We start from the raw sequence: 19,763 nt of genomic DNA, 5'->3' as shown, positions 1-19,763 counted from the left end.
CCTGCCAGTGCAGGGGACGCAGGCTCGTGCCCCGGTCCGGGAGGATCCCACATGCCAAGGAGCGGCTGGGCCCGTGAGCCATGGCCGCTGAGCCTGCGCGTCCGGAGCCTGTGCTCCGCAACGGAAGAGGCCACAGCAGTGAGAGGCCCGCGTACCGCAAAAAAAAACCCAACAAAAACAGAATCCAGACTCTTAACTTTGTATGCTCGGGACCCAAATCCTTTCCTATGTACCAGCATAAGCAGAGATATGATGGTAAACTGGCTTTCTGTTGGGGAAAAGAACCTTGATTTGTAGTATTTGCTGTATTTGTCTTCATCTCCCAGCACCAATTCTGGGGCATCATTGTCATCCTCTCATAGCCAGGGAGCTGGCAGTGACGGGACAGAAGAGTGTTAGGAACCTGCCCCCATTAGAGCGTGGGATGGGGGGCTGGGCTGAAGGAGCAGCGCACCGCACAGCCCCTCAGGCCTCGGAGACACACTCTGCCCCTTGCCCTAGAGTTTCCACCCGAAAAGCCACCGTCATACCTTCTAGGTGGGTCTGAAATGATGCCCTTGATACCTCTGGAGGACTAGAAGCCTGCTCTCCCCTTCCCTCCTTCAGAAACAACTTGAAAGGAATAGTTGAAGCATTAACACCTTGGTACAATTTTCAACAAAATAAGACAATGCTCTTCTGTCACTTTTTTCCTCTCCTCCGCACTTCACACTCCCACGGCTGTTGTCCTTGCAGCTAATTACTCTGCTCTTTGACTAGTCACTCTCCTGTCTGTCAGCTGGTGCTGCCGCCAGGAAGAGCAGGCCTCCTGGAAATACGCTGCCCTCCGTCCCCAGCAGCGTGCTTCTCAGGGTCACTGGGATCCGAGGGTCCCAGGACACAGACACCGGCATGGGGATCAAATGTAGTCACGAACACCCACGTATGTTCATATGCAAGAGTCACTAGTTTTGAAAAGGCAGGTGGTTTTTGTTTTGTTTTTGTTTTGTTTTCTTCACATCTTTATTGGCGTATAATTGCTTTACAATGGTGTGTTAGTTTCTGCTTTATAACAAAGTGAATCAGTTATACATATATATATGTCCCCATATCTCTTCCCTCTTGCATCCCCCTCCCTCCCACCCTCCCTATCCAGCCCCTCTAGGTGGTCACAAAGCACCGAGCTGATCTCCCTGTGCTATGCGGCTGCTTCCCACTAGCTGTCTGTTTTACATTTGGTGGTGTATATATGTCCATGCCACTCTCTCACTTCGTCCCAGCTTACCCTTCCCCCGTCCCGTGTCCTCAAGTCCATTCTGTCCTGCCCCTAGGTTCTTCATAGCCATTTTTTTTTTTTTTTAGATTCCATATATAAGTGTTAGCGTACAGTTTTTTGTTTTTCTCTTTCTGACTTACTTCACTCTTTATGACAAACTCTGGATCCATCCACCTCACTACGAATAACTCAATTTCGTTTCTTTTTATGGCTGAGTAATATTCCATTGTATATATGTGCCACATCTTCTTTATCCATTCATCTGTTCAGGGACATTTAGGTTGGTTCCATGTCCTGGCTATTGTAAATAGAGCTGCAATGAACATTGTGGTACATGACTCTTTGAATTATGGTTTTCTCAGGGTATGTGCCCAGTAGTGGGATTTCTGAGTCATATGGTAGTTCTATTTTTAGGTTTTTAAGGAACCTCCATACTGTTCTCCTTAGTGGCTGTATCCATTTACATTCCCACCAACAGTGCAAGAGGGTTCCCTTTTCTCCACACCCTCTCCAGCATTTATTGTTTGTAGATTTTTTGATGATGGCCATTCTGACTGGTGTGAGGTGATACCTCACTGTAGTTTTGATTTGCATTTCTCTAATGATTAGTGATGTTGAGCATTCTTTCATGTGCCTCTTGGGCATCTGTATATCTTCTTTGGAGAAATGTCTGTTTAGGTCTTCTGCCCATTTTTGGGTTGGGTTGTTTGTTTTTTTGATATTGAGTTGCATGAGCTGCTTGTAAGTGAAAAAGCCAGTTTAACAGCAACAAATGGGGCTTTAGTAACACCTGTTAAATCAAGCTCTTTTCCCTATTTGCAGGACATAAGCAGACCCTCTATGAATTGTTTCCAGAGGCAACTGTTTTAAAGAGAAGAGAGGACCGGGAAAGAAAAGCAAAATTCCTGAGACCCTACTGTGTACTGGGCTTTAAAAACAATCTTCATGGCAGCCTCATTTCCATTGAAACAATGAGGAGAATGAGGGTTAGAGAGGTTTAGTAGCTGCCCAGAGAGTGAATAGGGCCAACTAGGATGACAGCATGATGGAAGCAGTCTTGGCAGAAACAGGTTTGGAATTTGGCTGCAGACGTCATCAGAAGGCTCCCCCCAGAGAATAGGATGTTGCACTGCAGGAGGGACCCCCACCCCCTCCATCGCCAATCAGAGTGTATGACCAGCTGTATGTCTTGGTGTCTGTGACCTCTGACTCTTGAGCAGTCATTCTCTAGGCAAAATTACAAGTACCCAGATAGCAGATTCAGTTGTGATGCTCTGAATGGTATCGCATGGGAGTGGTAGGCCATCATTCTGTTGAGGGCCACCAGCCTATGGGTTTGTTTCTTTAATTGAAGTATAGTTGATTTACATTGTTGTGTTAATTTCAGGTGTACGGCACAGTGATCCAGTTATGTATTTACATATATGTGTATATATTCTTTTTCATATCCTTTTCCCTTATATTGAATGTAGTTCCCTAAAGAAAGCAATCAAGGGCCATTCAAGAGGAAGCGCTAAAAACACATTACCTAAAAGGACCAGATCACCTTTTAAGTAAGAATGGGTTGCAGAGTTTTTTCTTCATTTTAAAAAACAATTATTTCAAACTGCAAAAGCATCCTGCTTTAGAGCTGGAAGGGCTGTGAGAAATCATTTGGTTCAAGTCTCTCATATTTTTTAGATGAGGAACTTTGGTTCAAAGAGGTTACGTTTTTTTTTCCCAAGCCAAAGTCACATGAATGATTAGGGACACAGCTGTCCCCAGACATCCAACTTTTCTGATTCAGGAGTCCAGGTGTTGTGATGTTCTGTTCAATATACCGCTCGGCTGATTTTTCTATCTGTATTTCTTAGTGTCTTAGGAATAAAGGAGAGAGTAGTGGGTAATAAGAAATTAGAGGAAAAAGTTAGAATGAAAAGACTGAAAAAGGGAAAGAAGATGGAGTGACTTTTCAATTAACTTATGGTTTCAGCTTGTCACCATGTGTCACTTTTAGGACCGAAATTGTAATTCCTTTTGACCATAGCTCTTTAAGAATTGTTGACATTTTGTCATAGCCCATGCCCGAATGAAATGCAATAGTCAGTATAAGATGAAGTTTGGGAACCTGGAGTAGAAATGTCCTTTAGTTAGTGACTAAAATAAGACTAATCTACAAGTAGACTTATTCTGTGGGTTCAAATCCTGGCTCTGCCACTTCTTCTTGACTGTGTAGTCTTTGCAAATTAATTTCTCTAGGCCTCTATTTCCCCATCTGATAAACGGGGATAATGATACTCGTACTTCAGAGAGTTGGTGTAGGGCAGCCGGATTAGTGCTGGCCCATCGTGAGCTCTAGGTGCCCAAGTTTTTATTGTTCAACACCAGATTTTACTTGGAGTAATACAATATAAATCCTTTTATGAACTTTCATGCATGTCATTAACAGCCAGCTTTTATCTTTGTCCTTCAGTGTACTGCCCACTTCTGGGTTCCATGCCTCATTCTCATAGGGATAAGTAAGGGAGCAGAACCTAGTGGTGTCCCGCACCGCCCCCCCCGCCCCCCCGTAGAAGGCAGTCAGAAGCGGCGGGGTGGCAAAGGTTCAGCGCTATGGAATCTTTGCTTTTCATTCTCTGTAAATGAATCTTCTCTCCCTGCTTTGGCCTTATCGTACTTCATTCTGTGATTATGGAATATGCAGAAGGTCTCTAATAGTATGCTAAGGGTGGTGGGGATGAAATATAGAGAGACAAAATCTTTGGCTAATGGGATCTTTTAACCAGTTTTAGTATTAAACATTATGCAGCTTGAAAGACTCTTTCAAAGAGTGCTTGAACTAGAAGAAAGTTTAGTAATTATCAATTACAAGTCTTTCATTTTACAAAGAAACTAAGGCCCCAAAGCTGATATTGTCTATTTGATATTACATTATGATTGTTTCTATTTTAATTATTTACTTATTCTCTACCCTGATGCAATATGGGCCTGAATCAGCCTATGGAGGTACAGAATTAAAATATAGTGAGGGAATCTCTGTGTATGTGTGGTGGGGAAATGGGGAATGGGGGGAGGTAAATGGAAAACGTGGCCAAGGGAGAAATTTTTGAAAAGTTAATGCCCTGGAATACATGATAAAGGTCTGTACGTGTTCTGTACATGTGGTTGGTTCCTGGCAGCCAACAGAAAGGGACATGGGGCTTCCCTGGTGGCACAGTGGTTGAGAGTCCGCCTGCCGATTCAGGGAACACGGGTTCGTGCCCCGGTCTGGGAGGATCCCACGTGCCACGGAGCAGCTGGGCCCGTGAGCCATGGCCGCTGAGCCTGCGCGTCCGGAGCCTGTGCTCTGCAACGGGAGAGGCCACAACAGTGAGAGGCCCGCGTACCACAAAAAAAAAAAAAAGAAAGGGACACGGAATGATCCACTGAATTTACAAGTTAAACAGACCAGTGCTGAGGAGAAGCAAAGCTAGTGCTGATTTTGAGGTAGAAAGAAATTTTTCCATGCATTATTATAAATTTTTATTTATATTTCTTTGGCAAGCTACAACATTCTTGCATTTTGCATTCTTGCAACATTCTTGTATTTCCAGATCCAGAGCTCTAGATACTGCATGATCAGAAATGAAAGACTTCAGATATACTGCAGTAACACCTGTGTTAACAACCAAAAAAGTATGGTAATGGCATATTTTTGTCAGAAATATTGATTCAAAGCTAGAAATTATATCAAAGCCTAAGGTGATAATCCTTCATTTCAGAGGAAAGCGTTTATTATATAAGAAGTCAAAACTGCTGAAACTAATGTCAAGTAGGCCATACAGTGTTTTGCGAACTGTAGATCGTTATTCTTAAGTAGATCATGAAATGAGTTTAGGAGGTTGTACCCAATGTATTTTTTTAATGAAATGGATTAACCCAGAATATAGCAGAATGGAAGCTGACAGAGGAAGGGTGTATGTGTGTGTGTATTTGTGGTTGTGCTGTATCACAGTGTAAAATGTACTTGTCACCAGGATTGTGGTCCAAAACATTTGAAAGCCATTGTCATCAAACCATTAAAAGGGGCATAGCAGCCTCTTGGGCATAGGGTCAGATTAAGGTTGACCTAGGCTTTTGAGGAGTCGGAGGGAGAGGTTAAGGAAACTCCAAGCAAAGGTGCCCATTGGAGACTTGGGCTAAGACCGAGGAGGGCAAGGACCCCAGCAAATGCACATGCTCCAAAAGCAGCACTTTTCAAACCCTGTGGCCGTCATGGAGACGTGGGAGAGGACGCATGGTGGGGTACATTTAAAACGTCATGAGTCATACCCTGAGACACATGGACAAGGTCACAGCGGGGGGCCCGTTCCATTGTGTTCATTCTCCCACCAACATAAGCACCTTCCCCAAATCAAGACCAGGCCTTCGGCTGGATGCCCTTTGGACCTACACTGTCCAGTACAGGAGCCATGAGTCACCTGTGACTACAGAGCCATTGTAACGTGGCTGGTCCCAAGTGAGACGTGCTCTAAGTATAAGATACACTCCAAATGTACAAGAATGTAAAATGTCTCGTAAATTTTGTAATACTGCTTTATTGATTACATGTTGAAATGATGGCATTTTGGATATATTGAGTTAAATAAAATGTATTATTAATTTCACCTGTTTCGTTTTATTTTTGTAGTATGGCGGCTAGACATTTAAAACTTACATACACGGCTCCTGTGTGTGGCTTATATTGTATTTCTGTTGGGCAGCACTGATCTGGACTCCCCTTATGCTATCTCTAAAGTACCTCTTAAAGGACTATTTCGTAATTACTCTTAATCTTTTCTTTCCAGATCTTCCCACCTGCTTCTCAATCTTTGAAATGTCTTTAAGAAAGAAAGTCATTTTTTCTCTTAGTGATGAAATTCAAATGCACAGTTTGAGTTAATGTTTTCGTGGGGGTAGGTTTTTTCAGTAATTTTTCTATCAATCAAGTCAATAATTGGTCGAACCTTCCTTGGTTGTTTGGGTAAAGGTCATGGAAAGTGGGTTCCTCGTTTCCTAAGTTTTGGGGGATGGAATGATGGCACAAAAGGAGGGTAAAGTGATGGAAGACATTTGTGCCTGCCATTAGTTTCACTCAGACTGCTGCCTGGGGACAGCTCTGCTATGGGAGATTTCTGGCTTTCAAGGGGAAAAAAAAGGCCTGATTTCAGATTGTGCTTTGTTCCCTGGTGATTTGATAATTGCTGATTTCAATAACAGGCTTTTTTTCCCCTCCTCCTGAGCTAAATTTGGCTCTCAGTTTGGATTTCAAGGATTCTCCCCACTTATTTTTGACTATCGGGATCCCAACGAATTCAAAACTATATACCCTTTTAGATCCTTAATCGTAAGGGAAGGATCTAAAGCTTCCCTTACGATTAAGGATATAAAGCTGACTCTTTCCTCCGAGGCCCCATCTTAGGGGTCTGTTCCCACCATGCTGTCTGGGCACCTTCCCTCCCCAGGTCTCAGTACTGACTCTGCCCCCTACTCCACCCCCATCCCCACCAGGGTGACCATAGGTCTCACTGAATTTTCAAGACTCCGTATCTCAGACTCAGCATTTAGGATTGATCAAAAGAAAATACTAGTATAATACTTCCTGGGATTCTGGTTTTTGAAAGGAAAATAATTACAGGCCTAATGATTGAAAGATGGTTTGAAACTTGAGAATGAAGTGTTTGATCCATTTTAACTGTTAATGAGAATCAGTGTGGTTCCACCAACAAGAAAAATCAATATTGATTTTTCTTCTCTCTGTGCCCTCCCCTTAGGAGTTGCTCTGAGACCTACCGCATGCCAGTGATGGAGTACAAAATGAACGAAGGGGTTTCCTACGAATTCAAGTTTCCCTTTCGAAATAATAACAAGTGGCAGAGGAATGCCAACAAGGGGCCTCATTCACCTCAAGTTCCATCCCAGGTGCAGAGTCCCATGACCTCGAGGCTGAATGCCGGGAAAGGAGACGGGAAGATGCCTCCTCCAGAACGAGCCGCCAACATTCCCCGAAGCATCTCCAGTGACGGGCGCCCACTGGAGAGGCGGTGAGTGTGCCTCCCAAGCTTTTCTCTGAATCTCTGCCCCAAATTTAAATAGCACCAGGCCCATAAGCACTAGCTTTAGGTCTTCCCATATTTTACTGGAAATCAAAACTTAAAACTGAAATGCATGCACTAGTGGTTTTCGAAGCATGGCAGCATTCCAAAGCCATCAGGATAAGTGAAGATGTATTCCAGCAAAGCGTGCAGCTCTGTACAATGGTATTTGGGCTTTGCTCTTTCATTTTCATGTGATATCAACAGAAATCATCACTGCACGCTCAGTAGCCATACGAGCTAGAACTTGGCAGACTCTTTGAGGTGACATTGACCATATCATCATCTTTGACAGTCTGTGTCTTTTGGAGATGAGTGATACAACAGTGGCAAGAGAATGCAGGTTTTTGGTTGAGTGTCTGTGTTTGTGTCACTTTGTTAATAAAGAATTGTGAGAAGAGAAATCCACTAGTATAGCACAAACATATTTTTCCACTGCTCTGAATGTAAAAGAAAATAGTGGATATGTTAAAACACTCAGTCCTGAGTAAAGTAAGCAAAAGGAGAGGGATTGAGGGATCCCAGAAAGTAACAAAATGAGGTTTGCTGTTAAGTTGAAAGTCACAGTGGATTCCCTCACAGGTGATAACTGGTGAACTCTTCCTTAACCAGCATGCCCTAGCACTTTTGTCTCGAATTCACTGTAAAATGCAGCACTGTGAACTAAGAACCTTGGCCAAAAATTGAACTCGATAAAGTACTCTTAAAATGTGGATACAGGGCTTCCCTGGTGGCACAGTGGTTGAGAGTCTGCCTGCCGATGCAGGGAACGCGGGTTCGTGCCCCGGTCTGGGAGGATCCCACGGGCCGCGGAGCGGCTGGGCCCGTGAGCCATGGCTGCTGAGCCTGCGCATCCGGAGCCTGTGCTCCGCAACGGGAGGGGCCACAGAAGTGAGAGGCCGGCGTACCGAAAAAAAAAAAAAAAAAAGTGAATACAAATGGACTACATAATATTAAATCATTGCACTATAAATTCAGTTACCCCAAATTACCTAGGCTAATGAAGGAGACGGTTTAACTCAGTAACCTGGTAGTGCCCTCCTAGAAGAAGCCAACTTCTTTCCGTCCATGCACCGTCCTTTCCCCATCACTGTGCTTGTCTTGATCACATCTCTGAGTGTTTTTGTGGCCCCCGCACTGCAAAAGGATCAGGAACCCTCAGAGCTGCGGGGGAGAAGTCTCTGTTCCAGGAGCTGCTATGGGTAGAAGGAAGGTCTCTGGAGCAAAAATGTGAGCCTGACTCATCTGAGCCTCAGGAACCAGGTCCAGCAAGAACAGGGCGCCAAGGAAAAGAGATCCCAGCTATGCTTCAGGAGTCGTTGGTTCAAGTCGAGAGCAGAAAGTTGGAGATTTTAAAAACCACACAATGATGTCTTTTATCTTAAAAGACATAAAACATCGTCACTTAACTATTTCAGAAATACTGGAATACCATGTAGAAATAGTTTAATCACAACAGACAACCAAAAAAAAGCCTAGTTGTCTTTCTAAAATTCCTCATGTAATACTGGGGATTTATTTACAGAGCCTTGCTATTTATCTCAATAAAGGATTCCTCTCCCAAAGTGGCTGCATTCCCATCTGGACTCCTCTTGCTTTCATTATTTTCGAGAAGGAAAAACATCCAAGTGGTCGCTGAATAAATTCTTTGTTCTGCACATTCCAAACTTGGCTCCCTCTGAGGTGTGTGTTAACTGGAATTCATGATTTGGCCCACATTTGGAAGGATGAACCTAGGAAACCATTGTTTAGAGAAGGACCTTTTGTTCCTCTCAATGGTATTTTCTTTCTCTCCAGGACAGTCATCAGGCTTTTATGAGTGAAATTGGATTTGTGTTATTTTCTTTATACAATAGTCCCTATAATAAAATAGCAGAATATATTTTGCTTCCACGTTGAATTTAATTTCTGCAACGGAAACTAAAGCTTATTGCTGAACATACTGACCTCTGAAAGTGCAAATATTTTTTGTAGCTAATTATCCTCTTAGGATGCAAGCAACTTTTAGTGCTAAAGAAGGCATCAACTCCATTTTTTCCAGTTGGAGATCTTTGAGTTCTGGAGGTTCTTTTTGTGGGTACTTGTGTCTGCCTTTCATCATAACTCCACCCAGAGGAAAGGGAATCCGCGTGCTTTCCCTATAAGACTAATAATAATAGCCCTGGGGCTCTCCAAGCTATAAGATGCAAGTGACAGAAGTGAGGCTGCCAATGGTTTTTTGTTTTGTTTTGTTTTGTTTTTTGCCAATGGTTTTTTAACCTCTACTCACTTTCCCTCTGAGGCTTCTTAGTTTCAGATATCCTTGGGGACATTGGACTAGGATTTAAGATCTTATGACGGAGGGCTTGTAAAATCTGAGCTTTACATTTTCAGGTTATTTGTCTCCTCTTCATTTTGAAAGGTGTGGTAATTAGACGGCTATTCTTTCATGAAAATTTAAGAGTTCGCTGTCCTATCCCATCATTCTTAACTTTTAGTAAAGCAGTATTAGTTAAGTTTCAACTTTGAGTCATAAATAGAAGGTACTGTTTGAGAAACTTTGTATTGCTACTGTTTGCAGAATATTTGAGTATAGAATAGACTCGTGGCCTTCATCGGGAATACGTCCAGATTCCTGAGATTCATACAGTGTACCTGGGAATATAATTTCCTCCACGAAACGTAGTAAAATATAACTAAAAAATTTAAGCATTCCCTTCATAGTCTTACTGAGAACAAACCACCTTACTGTGATGTGGAAGTGAGGCCCCTGGCTGGGCGCACCTCCTCCATCTGACTCTCCCCTTCATACCAGCCCTGCCCTGGGTGCCATTTGCATCTGTACCTGGGCCATCTAGAGAGTGTGATATGGACCGTTCAGATGAATCACAAATAGTCAAAACGAATGCCCACGTCTGCCATTCCCTGAATCTTGCCTTACCAATAGTGGCATGAGCCTGATACTCAGACAAGGATAGTCCCTCGGTATCCGCAAAGATTGGTTCCAGAGCCCTCCATGGATACCAGAATCTGCACCTGCTCAAGTCCCGTAGTTGACCCTCACGTCCTCGGATTCAACCAATTGCAGATCGTAAACATAGTAGTGTATGTATTGAAAAAATCCCCGTAGAAGTGAACCCACGCAGTTCAAACCCGTGTTGTTCAAGGGTCAGCTGTATTGCCTTTACACAGTTGGTTTGTTCCGTTTATCTTTCTCCTCCAGGTTAGGCAAGTTGTGTTTAACTGTAGAGAAAGCAGCTGTATTTAAGCTTAAGTTAGCAGCCGCCTCAAGCCACTCTGCACGTGCTACACAAATCTGCCTACTTGATTCACCACGGTTGGACCCAGCACGGTTCATTTTAGATGAAAACTGAATATACTGCTTGTAGAAACTTAATCTACTGCTTAATCTTCTAGAAACTAGAAGCATAGTTTTTCTTAAATTGTGTGCAAGATCCCAGAGTTAAAGGCCATTCGAAATAATTTTTTTAAAAAATACTTATGGAACAGATTGTCCTTTTTCCTTTAGTACCAAGGTCAGGATTTTTGACATACTAAAAGGTATGGGTATTTGGAGTTTCTAACAAGAATTATTTCACTGACTTGTGCTCTCTATACATTGTTAAGAGAAACTGATGCAGTAAGAACAGATGACGCATTTGCCGTCTAAGTAGAAAAAAGTCTGATTTGATTGGGTTTAAATACAGGAGATTTATGCTCCCTAGGTGGCCTTTCAAGTACAGAATTTTATGGTATTTGTGGGAGTAGTTCTTATTGACAGAATTAATATTTAACAAAAATAGGTAATACGATGCAATTGCTCTTCCGGCCTCAAATTTATCTAGAGTGTAAGGGTAGGACTGAAATAAAAATAGCTGGCTAGGGCTTCCCTGGTGGCGCAGTGGTTAAGAATCTGCCTGACAATGCAGGGGACACGGGTTTGAGCCCTGGTCCAGGAAGATCCCACATGCCGTGGAGCAACCAAGCCCATGTGCCACAGCTACTGAGCCTGCGCTCTAGAGTCCGCGAGCCACAACTACTGAACTACTGAGCCCGCATACCATAGCCCATGCTCCGCAACCAAAAAAGCCACTGCAATGAGAAGTCTGCACGTCGCAACAAAGAATAGCCCCCACTTGCCACAACTAGAGAAAGCCTGTGCACAGCAACGAAGACCCTACACATGAATAAATAAATAAGTAGCTGGCTATATATAGTACATTGAACTTAACACATTACTGTGTTTAAATATAATGTGGGATCAGTAATAAAACCCTGATCTGGGTTAACATGTTCAGAAAAGCTTAACTATTTCAGAGGCTTTGCATAAACAACAGGCACGTTGGCACACAAAGGAATTTTCCTTTCTCTTTTTTGTAGATGAAGTATTTCCAGGCTTTATATAAATATTTAATGTCGGATCTTACTGAACCATTGATACTTCTGCATTTTACCTGGATACTATACTATTCCCCTTTCCCTACTGTATTTGGCGCTCAGCAGCTGGATGGAGTGTTGGTTCCTTTATGGAGTTACAGCTGGCTACACTTGCAGCCTCCCTAACTCCACCCTCCTCTGCAGACACAGCTGCGCCATACAGAGCATGAAGACTGTGCTGGAGGATACTGTTGAAACAAATGAAAAGAGTTCTCTTCTTTTTCTGGGGGGGGTGGGGCGTGCCGTGTTGCATGCAGGATCTTTTAACCACTGAACTTCCAGGGAAGTCCCTCAATCTTTATTTTCAAGGAAATGTTTTTTAGGTTTATTTCGAAGTTCTGTGTAAATAACAGGTTCTGTGTTAATAAAAATGTCATTTTCTGTTTTCAGACAAAGCCAGCATGCATTCATTCTTTATTCTTCCTTTGATTGGAATATTAGCTGTGGCTAGAAGTTTCATGACTTGTTCTTTCAAATACGGCCCTCCTGGATCATAGTTGTTTGAGTTGACATGAGGACCTTGACTCTTGGAATTCTTGAGTTTCATTGGGGGTGCTCAGGCTGCATCCCCATTGACTGCTGTATTCCCAGAGCCACTGGATGCTGTGGGCTTCGGCGTATCCGATACCATTTGCCACTCCCTCCTCCTTCAAACTCCTCTTCCTTGTCTTCCAGAACTTTCCTCCTGATTTTTTTTTTTTTTGGTCAGCTCTTTGCATTTGTCTTATCCCCCCCAAATGCTGTGTCCCCCATGACTCCTTCCTCATTTTTCTTTTAATCCCCTACTGTGCAATATCTCTGAATAGTTTATTTGTTTTAGTAACCTCAGCCATCATCTGTATGTGGGCAGTTCCTGGATAGTACATGTTTGGTCTTGACCTCTTCTTTACTTTTCATATTCATATGCCCGTCTCCCTACTGAATATCTGCACTTGAATGTCACACCAGTGTCCCAGACTCACCAGCCCAAACTGACTTCAGCCATACTCCTGCCCGCCCTCCACCTCTTCCTTCTCACGTGTTGCCCATCTTGCTGAAGGGCTTTGCATTCTGCCCAAGTCGCCAGAGCAGAACTAGAATTCATAATTAGCCTCCTGCACCCTCATCCCCGTCTCCACACCCATTTAGTTATCAAGTTCTGCCCTTCGGTTGAGTCCCTCCTGTAAGCATCCTCCTTGTCATTGCCTTAGGGGCTCTCGTTTCACACTAAGATTTTTCTGGGCAGAACAGCCTCCCACTTTCTCCCTGTCCGCACTGCATACTGCAGGGATGGCCTAATACAAAGGGAATTGCTCCTCAGGCCCTGCCTTTCACCTTAGCCTTCCGCACAGCTTTCAGTATCAAGTCCACCTCCCGCTGTGGATTTACTGACGTGGCTTTGTCTTTCCCAGGCTCTAGGCTTGTGACTCTCTGCTGCCAGGTGTTCTCTTGATAACCTTTATACCTGCAGCTCGGCTTGACCTGCCTTCTACCCCATCCTTCAGCAGCTTAACAACTGCTGGTATTGTAACACCAAGCCCAAGCCTCACCTTCTCCGACACGTCTCCTCCCATCTCTGCCTTCATCTGCCCATCCTGGGAATTTTCACATTGCTGCCTGTCTGCTTCCTTCACAGAATTTATTATACCTCATTTTAATCTTATTGGTCCATTTTTCCAACTTAAGGTAGCCTGTCTTATTCATCATCGTATCCCAAGGACCAACCACTGATTCTGGCATTTTAATAGGTTTGCAGTGAATTTTTTAAAAACTTCATTAGTTAAACCAGTAAGCAAAAAAACTTAAAGAAGTAGGAACAGAAGTAAATCAATTTGGGAGAAAATAAATCAGTTGGTGTTTTTTTTTTCTTTTTTTTTAACTTTTTTTTACTGTTGTATAATATACATAACATAAAACTTACCATTAGGACCACAGTTCTGTGGCATTATGTATGTTTCCATCCTTGTGCAACCACCGCCAACATCCATTTCCAGAACTGAAACTCTGTGTCCATTAAACAATAACTCCCCCTCTCCCCACCTCCTGGCTGTTACCATGCTACTTTCTGTCTCTGTGAATTTGACTATTCTTGGTACCTCACATAAGTAGAAACTTTATGTAAGTGGAATCATACAATATTTGTCCTTCTGTGACTAGTTTATTTCTTGTCAGTGTAATGTATTCATGTTGTAGCATATGTCCAGTTTTCCTTCTTGCTTATTAGCTCAAGCTGCTATAACAAAATACCATAGATTCAGTGACTTAAACAATGGACGTTTACTTCTTACAGTTCTGGAGTCTGGGAATTCCAAGATCAAGGTTCCAGGACGTTTGGTTCTTGGTGAGGACCCTCTTCCTGACTTGTAGAAAGGGCCTTCTTGCTGTGTGCTCACACGGCAGAGAGCTCTGGTTTCTTCCTCCTCTTATAAGGGTACTAATCCCATCATGGGGGCTCCACCCTTATGACCTTATCTTAACCTAATTACTTCCCAAAGACCCCACCTCCTAATGTCATTACGTTGGGGGTTAGGACTTCAAGATATGAATTTGGGAGTGGGGGGAGTCATTAAGTCCATAACCTTTACCTTTTTTTTTTTTTTTTTTTTTTTTTTTGCGGTACACGGGCCTCTCACTGTTGTGGCCTCTCCCGTTGCAGAGCACAGACTCCGGACACGCAGGCTCAGCCGCCATGGCTCACGGGCCTAGTCGCTCCACGGCATGTGGGATCTTCCCAGACCGGGCCACGAACCCATGTCCCCTGCATCAGCAGGTGGACTCTCAACCACTGCGCCAACAGGGAAGCCCCCTTTCCCTTTTTTTAAGACTGAATAGTATTCCATTGTATGTATGTACCACATTTTGTTATCCATTCATCCATCAATGGACAGTCAGGTAAATCAGTTTATTTTTATAAAATTAAATGACACATAAAAGTGAAACACGCTATAATCCGATAAAGCTATAGAATTGAAGCTTAGATTTAAGTAGAATTCTTTGCTTTTTGCTTTTTGTTGACTAAGTTTAGAATATTTTAAAAGTATATTGTGGGTAAAGCTGTCTAAAATTCGAAGTGAAAAGTGAGTTGTTCTTGATTGAATTTCCTCTCTTTGGTTTCAGTTAGGTGGGGACTGAATTATGGCATTTTATTTGTCAGCCAAGTTAAGGTAGAAAAGCAGAGGGCTGTACTTAACTTAAACTCACCGAGCTCTTAAGCCTCTTTTTCCCCAACTCTTCAAAGGAGTGAGTGTACTCTGGCATCTACATTGGGGTCAGAGTTTAGATAATTTGCAAGTTCACACTTTTAGATTAGAGAACAAAGGTGTTTCCTTTTCAGGCATTCAGGAAATGGGCACAGCGGCCTGAGCCTGGCACACCTCCCAGTTTCCTTTCCTTTATAAACTCTAGAGTGAGCCAGGGAATGAGACCAGGGTGCTCCCATGTGGTCCCCAGCTTAGGCTCTTGAATTGCTTCATCGTTCCTTGGGCCTTGAAAGTAGCTGCTTTGCACTCCACCCAGGGAAGTGTTCCAGGGGGCTCCTCCTTGCAGAGCCACCAGTGTTGTACTGAAACCCGCCCAGAAACTCCCAGATGTGCCAGGAGTGCAGGCTCGGCCGTCCAGGGGCCTTGACTTGCATCCCGGCCCCACCCCTTGGGAGCGATGTGATGGTGGGAAGTTCCTGATCCCGTCTACACTTCATCATCGCCAGGAACCAAACGGGCCACTAGCCCCACCTCTCAGAGTCAGCATGATGATTAACTATGGTAATATAGTTACTCTGTGTTCAACCCGAGCTCTTAGGACAGGCCTGGCACACGGTGAGGCGTAGTCCCTGTTTGTCTTTGGTGTCGTTTTGTAGATGCTCTTCTACACACAGCTACATGGAAGTCAAAGAGAGCTAGTTGCAGTTGGGTACTTAGGGCTATGGGTAGAGCTGGCCAGACTGGACTGATGAGTCAGTTTGCAGCCTAGTGCAGGTCACGCATGTGGTGAGTCAGTGTGTTTCCCAGGAGCAAGTTGTGCCGTCTTCAGCGCCAGTATCCTGGTTACCCTCGGTGAGACGGAGAGGCTGAGTTCAGGAGGGCTGCTGTGCTGGGAACAGTCATGGTGAGCAGGTGTAGGAAATACTGCAAAAACCATCCATTGAATTAGAATAGACTGAGAGGTGATCTTGTAGAAAGCGGTGGTGTTATGGGAAGAGAATGAGGTGGCAGCTGGGCCCATCGTTCTGCATGTCAGTAAGGAACTGTTCTCCTACGTGCATCCAGCCGCAGGGTCTTGCCCTCTTAGCCCTTTTTTTAAGGGAGTGCTGCATTAGGACCACCCAGGGAGGCCTGGCCTGGTCCCACCTTATGGGAAGGGTCTAAAGGCCCACAGTGGCCCTGGGGCTTCCTCCAAAAGCACCCCCTTGTCCACCCCCTGACACCTGACACGGGGAAGGCCTTCCCAGAAGCCAGATCTACTATGGGTCCTGCTGTAGCGCTCCCCTCATGGAGGAGGCAACAGGAGTCTTAGGCCCTTTGCCTGACGAGGGCACGTCAGCCATACGGACACGTTTATCATTAGGAATTTAAATAATTCTCAGGGGTAAAAAGGGATATCCCGCTGCCTTATATTTGAAACCACTGACATTTTTCTTTAAGATTTGTTGATTGCACAACACATGTGTAAACGTGTGAGAATGAGACAGATGAGCTGCCTAGACCCACCCCCACAGTCAGCAGTGTGAAGTCTCCCCATAAGCCTCTTGTTCAGAGCCCGGGACAGTGACTGGTCTGACCAAGGTCTACTTCCACCCATGGAACTCCCTCAGTGTGGTGACAGAGTGGCAGTCTGGGATCCACCTATCATTGAAGTGCTTGCCGGGAAAAGTGGGTTTAGTCTCCTTTTTACCTGCAGGAACGATTGTTGTGAAATAATGAGATTGGCAGAGTGTCCTTGGGCGTGGTCAGCAGAGTTGAATTGATCTCTTCACCCGAGTGTGTATGTGTGTCTCTGGCCACTGGGCTCTCGGCTGGTGACTTGTACCACCAGAGGGCTTGCTGGACACTGCTTCAGGCCACACGAAGATGGCCCTGGACCATTTTCTCTGGACCCACCTCTTTAGGATCTGCAGGCTCCTTTTAAGGAGCAAGCACCAATACACAAGGAGGGATGGCAGGGGAGGTGTTTGACTCCTACACTGCGGCCCTGCTAGCAAGTTCACTGCTGTCTCCCCACCAGTCCCCACTCCTGGGGAGAATCGGAATCCAGCCTGATTAAATAGCCTAGAGTCTCCCAATCTCTGGCTTTTTGTTTGACTCTTCTAGTTTCCCATTATATTTAGAAAATGACAAATGACGATGGCAGCTCAATGGCACATACACCAGGCTCTGTTCAGAGTCCCTTATGTGAGTTTTTCTCAGTTAATCCACCCAACAGGCCCAGTAAGTTGGTGACTCTTTCCCCCTTTTACAGATAAGGATGCCCGGGGATTGAGAGATGAAATCGTTTGTGCAGAGTCCTGGCTGGTTAGTGGTGGAGCTGAAATTAGCACCAAGGCCACCAGACTGCGGAGCCCCTACCTTAGCCACCATGCTGCAGGGATGAAGCCTACCACCATCTATAGATGGTGCTCAAGAAATACTTGCCAGATGAACGCATGCGTGTTTGTGTGCTAAGGGGGCCCAGCCACGTGTGCTGCAATCAGGGCCAGCTTCAGGAGTGTAGCTGCACAGGGCCACACGCTCAGCAGGGTTCAGTGTTCTGCTTGAAATTTGTAATACGTTTGAACAAGGAGACCCAGAGTTTCATGTTGCACTGAGTCCCTCAAATGATGTATCTGGTCCTGTCTGCAGTCCATTTTTATGTTCTGTCCTGTAGAGTCACCCTTAGATATAAAATTGACTCTTCTCAAGAGGCACCCGTGATGGGTGCCAGGCTGTGACGCTCCAACAGCTTGCCAGCAGCTGGGAGATGATGATCGGTTATCTCGGTGTGATGAGTTGCTGTATTTCCCTAACTATGCAAGAGTTATTCTTTGTTGTAAATTGATCTTGTCACAAGAGGTTCATCAGAATAGGACTTCCATGGTCCAGTCGGAACAGGACTTCCATGGTCCAGTCGGAACAGGACTTCCATGGTCCAGTTGGAATAGGACTTCCATGGTCCAGTCGGAATAGCTGATAGGGATCGTATGGTCAGAAAGCCAGGAATGGCTCTGGTTCACAAAGTTAGGAAGAGATGAAACAACAGGGGGGTGGGGTGATTGAATTTGAATACAACTTGTTCAAACTCTAGTCTGGATACAGCACCCGAATGACATTACCTTGAGTAATTTTAGAGAAGTTTTTTAAAACAATTCTGGAAGAATCCTGGTTGATAGGCATTGCTAAAAACAGACTTTGACTGGATCCTGTTCCCTGGGTGAATAGTGTTTTAATTGCTAAGTTGTGGTAAAATGCTGTGCTTAGTTAAGGACTCGGATATCTCATTCGTCAGTCATTGCTGCTATCTGAAATCCTCTCGGTTGTTCTTGCCGTCATTCCGCTGTCTGCACTTGAGTTTACAGAGAGTCTTATCTCCTTGGACACATCCAAGCAGTGCTGTCACTTTGGAATAAAAAGCAGGAAACAGAGGCATAATTAAACCCATACATAAATACTCAGGAAAGAAAAATTAAGCATCAATTACTCAGATGCTGAGAGTTCTTTATCCATAAATGGATGTCACAGTCTCAAGAGATCAATTTAATAAGAGTCTATCAATGTTAGTTCTGTGAGTTGAGTCATGGGAAGGGTATGGTGGGGGGCAGGGGTTATTCTATCAGAAATCTGGGGGGTTTTTTTGGCGCTTCTCTTCTGTCTTTTATCCTGACATGAGGAGGCTTCTGGAAAAAAGAACTGATATTGATCTTGGACCATCTCTTCCTAATCCATCCCATTCAACTCTTTGTTTTCATTGCAGTGAAATGCGCTGCATATAAATGGAAAGCTGACTTGAGTGCAGTCCTGCAGACTATGGGAGTATTGTCTGTCGAGCTAATGATCATGACTTTTTCAATTGCTGCATTCTTTGTACAGTCCAAAAGCCCTGGTGTTTTATTTCTGCAGAGGGAAGTCATAGCCCTAGAGAACATTTAAGATCGGTTACTTTAAAAACATTTAGTTATTTCTCAGCTAAATCGATAGAAATGGAGGGAAGAGAATCTACTGAAATTAAGGCTAAAAGATTTTTAGAACGTTTCCTTTCTGACAGTGACCATAGCATTCTTGAAGAAGATTATTTCTTATATTCCACAGAATCGAAAGATCTCACGGCGAGTGAAAGATGTATTCATCTTAGTCCTATAAACCTATTTGGGCATTAACATCCAGATGCCCGGGCTCATTAAGGCTGAGAGAACGTAGAAGGATCTGAGTTCATCTCAAAAGAGAAGAAAAGACTTGTGATCCATTAAGGTAGAGTAGGGGGGAGGTCAGAGATTCAAGAGGTTAGCATGCTGGCTTCCCATGTGAGCCAATGCGGGGGTTATTCTTTTTCAAAGTGGCAAGACAGCAACGAGCCCAACTTGCAGAAGTGATCAGCCGCAGCCTCTGGCAGAAGTAGGCAGCCAGTGCCAGGCAGGTGGGTACCGCCCACTCCCTGACCTAGATCTGTGCTCAAATAATATTTGTGAGATGGGATCAAATTCAGAGTATTTGGAAAGAATAGTAAGTCATCAGAATAAGGGCTAATTCTGAATTTTTTTTTGCCTACCATACATACATCTAGAGTCATAAAAACATTTGGGTGGCATTTCCATCAGTTGCTGTATGTGTGTTCTGTGTGTGTGGACAGCCTGAAAACAAAGCCACTATTGAGTTATATAAATTCAGAAAAGGCATTGGAATGAAGGCTGGCCTTCTGGAAATGCTATTTTTTTCACTTTGGGATTACTCCAGCAACCAAATAGAATTTTCTGATACATTTGCCAAATAAAAGAGCTGAGGCTGAGAACTAGCATGAGATATTTTAGCTTAATGTACGTTTTGGAGAGCAGGGTA

General features: G+C 44.1%; 1 protein-coding gene across 19 annotated transcripts in view; it reads left to right on the top strand.

Moving 5' to 3' along the window:
• SIPA1L1 (signal induced proliferation associated 1 like 1) overlaps window positions 1-19,763 on the top strand; it is a 500,730-nt gene that overhangs the window by 420,738 nt on the left and 60,229 nt on the right. For all 19 annotated transcript variants that reach the window (XM_069540429.1, XM_069540435.1, XM_069540434.1 and 16 more), the window contains one exon: window positions 7,027-7,296. In XM_069540429.1, the coding sequence (XP_069396530.1) occupies window positions 7,027-7,296 (270 nt within the window). The remainder of the gene's footprint in view (window positions 1-7,026; window positions 7,297-19,763) is intronic.

This window comes from Delphinus delphis, chromosome 2, assembly GCF_949987515.2.
Source record: "Delphinus delphis chromosome 2, mDelDel1.2, whole genome shotgun sequence".
Lineage (NCBI taxonomy): Eukaryota > Metazoa > Chordata > Mammalia > Artiodactyla > Delphinidae > Delphinus > Delphinus delphis.
Note: the sequence above shows the minus strand (reverse complement) of the source record. Positions and strands in the feature narration are given on the sequence as shown.